This window comes from Medicago truncatula, chromosome 4 (genome assembly GCF_003473485.1).
Source record: "Medicago truncatula cultivar Jemalong A17 chromosome 4, MtrunA17r5.0-ANR, whole genome shotgun sequence".
Lineage (NCBI taxonomy): Eukaryota > Viridiplantae > Streptophyta > Magnoliopsida > Fabales > Fabaceae > Medicago > Medicago truncatula.
Window position 1 is genome coordinate 51,537,706 of NC_053045.1, and position 2,693 is coordinate 51,540,398.

General features: G+C 37.5%; 1 protein-coding gene across 1 annotated transcript; it reads left to right on the top strand.

Moving 5' to 3' along the window:
* The first annotated feature begins 744 nt into the window (after positions 1-744).
* On the top strand, positions 745-1,988 carry LOC25493731 (uncharacterized). The gene has a single exon (XM_024781510.2). It carries the CDS (start codon positions 799-801, stop codon positions 1,765-1,767), a length of 969 nt encoding a protein of 322 aa, XP_024637278.1. The 5' UTR covers positions 745-798; the 3' UTR covers positions 1,768-1,988.
* Positions 1,989-2,693: the final 705 nt, after the last annotated feature.

Consider the following 2,693-nt stretch of genomic DNA (forward strand, 5'->3'; position numbering starts at 1 on the left):
TTCTCACCTCCCTTAGTGCTTACGGCCATCTTTACTCTCAAAGTCTAAGTTGGGATTATATTAAAGATTTTTGCTATTCAAAACATGTAGTTACAACGAATTTCAAGAGAAAGATATAAAATGGAGAAGGTGGAAGAAATAGTGAATGGGAGAAGGATAGGATTCAAATCTAAGATTTTTGTTATTTAAAACATGCAGTTACTATAAACTTTAAGAGAAAGACACAAAATAGAGAATGAGGAAGAAGAAGGAGACAATGAGTGAAGGAGAGGATCAAATCCGTAACTCCGAACTTAGATTCTCTCATTCTCTCCTTAGGTACAAATGAGGAAGATTGTTGTGTGTCTTTATCTCTCCAAATGGTATAAATGAAAAATGTTATAAATGGAGAGAGTCCTAACTCATCTCCTTATCTCCTCATTTTCCATTTCGTTTGTCTCTCTCTTAATCTTATTCTTTTTTATTTTTTTTTCTCTCTGGATATTGTCTTTAAAATTTAAAGAGAGAAGGAGATGATCCAAATCCAATTGAGGATAAAAAATGACGCTACATTCCCAACTTATATAGATTCACATATTTTATGTCCAAAAAGAATATAGATTCACATATCATGTCATTTTACATTTATCAACTAGTTAATTTTACCATTTAATTAGCTAATCAATTATAAATAATCAGTCATAAACAATCAACCATAAATGAGTACTCTCCTATAAGCTAGTTTATAAAAAAATATAGGTTCACATCACATATTATGATTTATCCTCCTTGCAGGTGCCAGAAAAGAAGAAATTAAGAATGTGGATGGTCCTATCTCCCTCTCTTGAAACACAAATCCACAACACAATCACAACACAAACCTATCAGCATCATCATCTCCAATTCAAACCGAAGACAACAAGAATCACTTTCCCTTACAAACCAAAATGCCAACACCAACAACAAAAACAACCCAAATCCCAAGAAGACTTCATCCCATTCAAAGACGTAAAAACACTAGCGAAATTCAAATCAAGACACAACTACATCCGTGTTCTAGAAGTTTCTAGAAAAGCCGACCACCCATTCCGCGGTTCCCGCCTTCTCCTCCTTGATAATCCTGGAAACATCCACAGCATTTCCTTCCTATTCAAAACCCTAACAGACACTTACTTCGACGTCTTCGCAACACTCCCGCCAATCATACCGCCAGGACCCATTGCTGTTCTTGGCTTTGGTGCCGGCTCTACTGCCAGTATCATCCTTAAGTTTTACCCCAATGCGGTTGTCCATGGCTGGGAACTTGATACTTCTGTAATTGATGTTGCCCGAGAGTTTTTCAATCTTGACAAGATTGAAAGAGAGAATAAAAATAGACTTTTTGTTTATGTTGGAAATGCTTTAACAGCGAGTTTGGTAGGTGGGTTTTCAGGCATTATTGTTGATTTGTTTTCGAAGGGGAGTTTGATACCGGAGCTTCAAGAGACTGCGACGTGGGAGAAACTACGCAAGTCTTTGAGAAAAGGTGGGAGGATAATGGTGAATGTTGGAGGGAGTTGTGTGGAGGCTGAGGATAAGGGTAGAGATGGGAATCTTGTGATGGAAGAAACCTTGAAAACTATGAAGATGGTTTTTGGTGAGAAGCTTTTTGTTCTTAGACTTGGGAATCGTGGAGAGGATAGTTCTCTTGCTCTTACAGGTGACTTTCCTGATATTGATTCGTGGAAGAACGCGCTTCCGAATTCGTTGAGATGTTATGTTGATTTATGGAGACCTTATTCTGGTTAGTGTAATTGTTTGCGCTGAAATAAACATGCTCACCAATTGTTTGTGTTTATTCCTATGTGAAACTAGGCTTCGCTCCCTCATTTTTTTTTTTTCCAGTGGTTTGAGGAAGACCACAGATAAATCATAAATCCCATTTTGTGCAGAATATGAGTTGTAATTTGTAATGTTAACATGCAATTAAATTATGAGCAAAATGCTTAATTGTTTCACATTTAATTTTCCATTTGCTGGTTGTTTTGATGTATAGAACTTAAGTAGTAGTATAATCTCATGTTCAAGTTCACCGAACAGTAATTACTCCCATATGTTATTGTGGGAATAAGAACAGTACTTGTATGTTTTCCTAAGGTGAATCCAGGTTCGGTCCTTGGCTTGGACCCTATTAATGGAATTATGGAAAGTCCGCCCTCCTCCACTCGAGACATAGCTAAAGAGAAAATGGTTCAAACCAAATTCAGATTATCTCAGCTGGAGCTGATTACTTTGTAGCCAAATTCAAATATATATTTTGTAGTTGAAAATCTCATCACTAATCATATGTTTGGTTGTTTAAAAAAACATATATGGCATTGTTGGAGTTTTTTCGGTGAAGTCACCTTACTAAGTTGGAGGGTTTGGTGTTGTTGAAAGACTTGTGGCGAGAGGAGGAAAAAATGTGTTTGTCAATATGTGGAAGAGCCCAATACCAAACCCATTTGGTGAGCATATTGTGGAAGAAATCAAGGTATTGTCTTGGCGATGGACGTTGAATCGTATTTATATCCTGGCATGCGTCTACCATGAATGGTGTTGGAATCCAAAGGATTGCCTTGTGAGGGTAGCTAGGAGGAGTTTTGAAGTAGCTATAGGAAGGTGGTGGTGAGGTTGGGTTTGGTTATAATGGCCGTTTTGTTGGGATCGGTAGTTTTTGTGTCTGGCCAGGTGTT

Bases quoted from the DNA above. Each gene is read 5' to 3' on its own strand.
- LOC25493731 (XM_024781510.2), top strand. From the start codon at position 799: ATGTGGATGGTCCTATCTCCCTCTCTTGAAACACAAATCCACAACACA.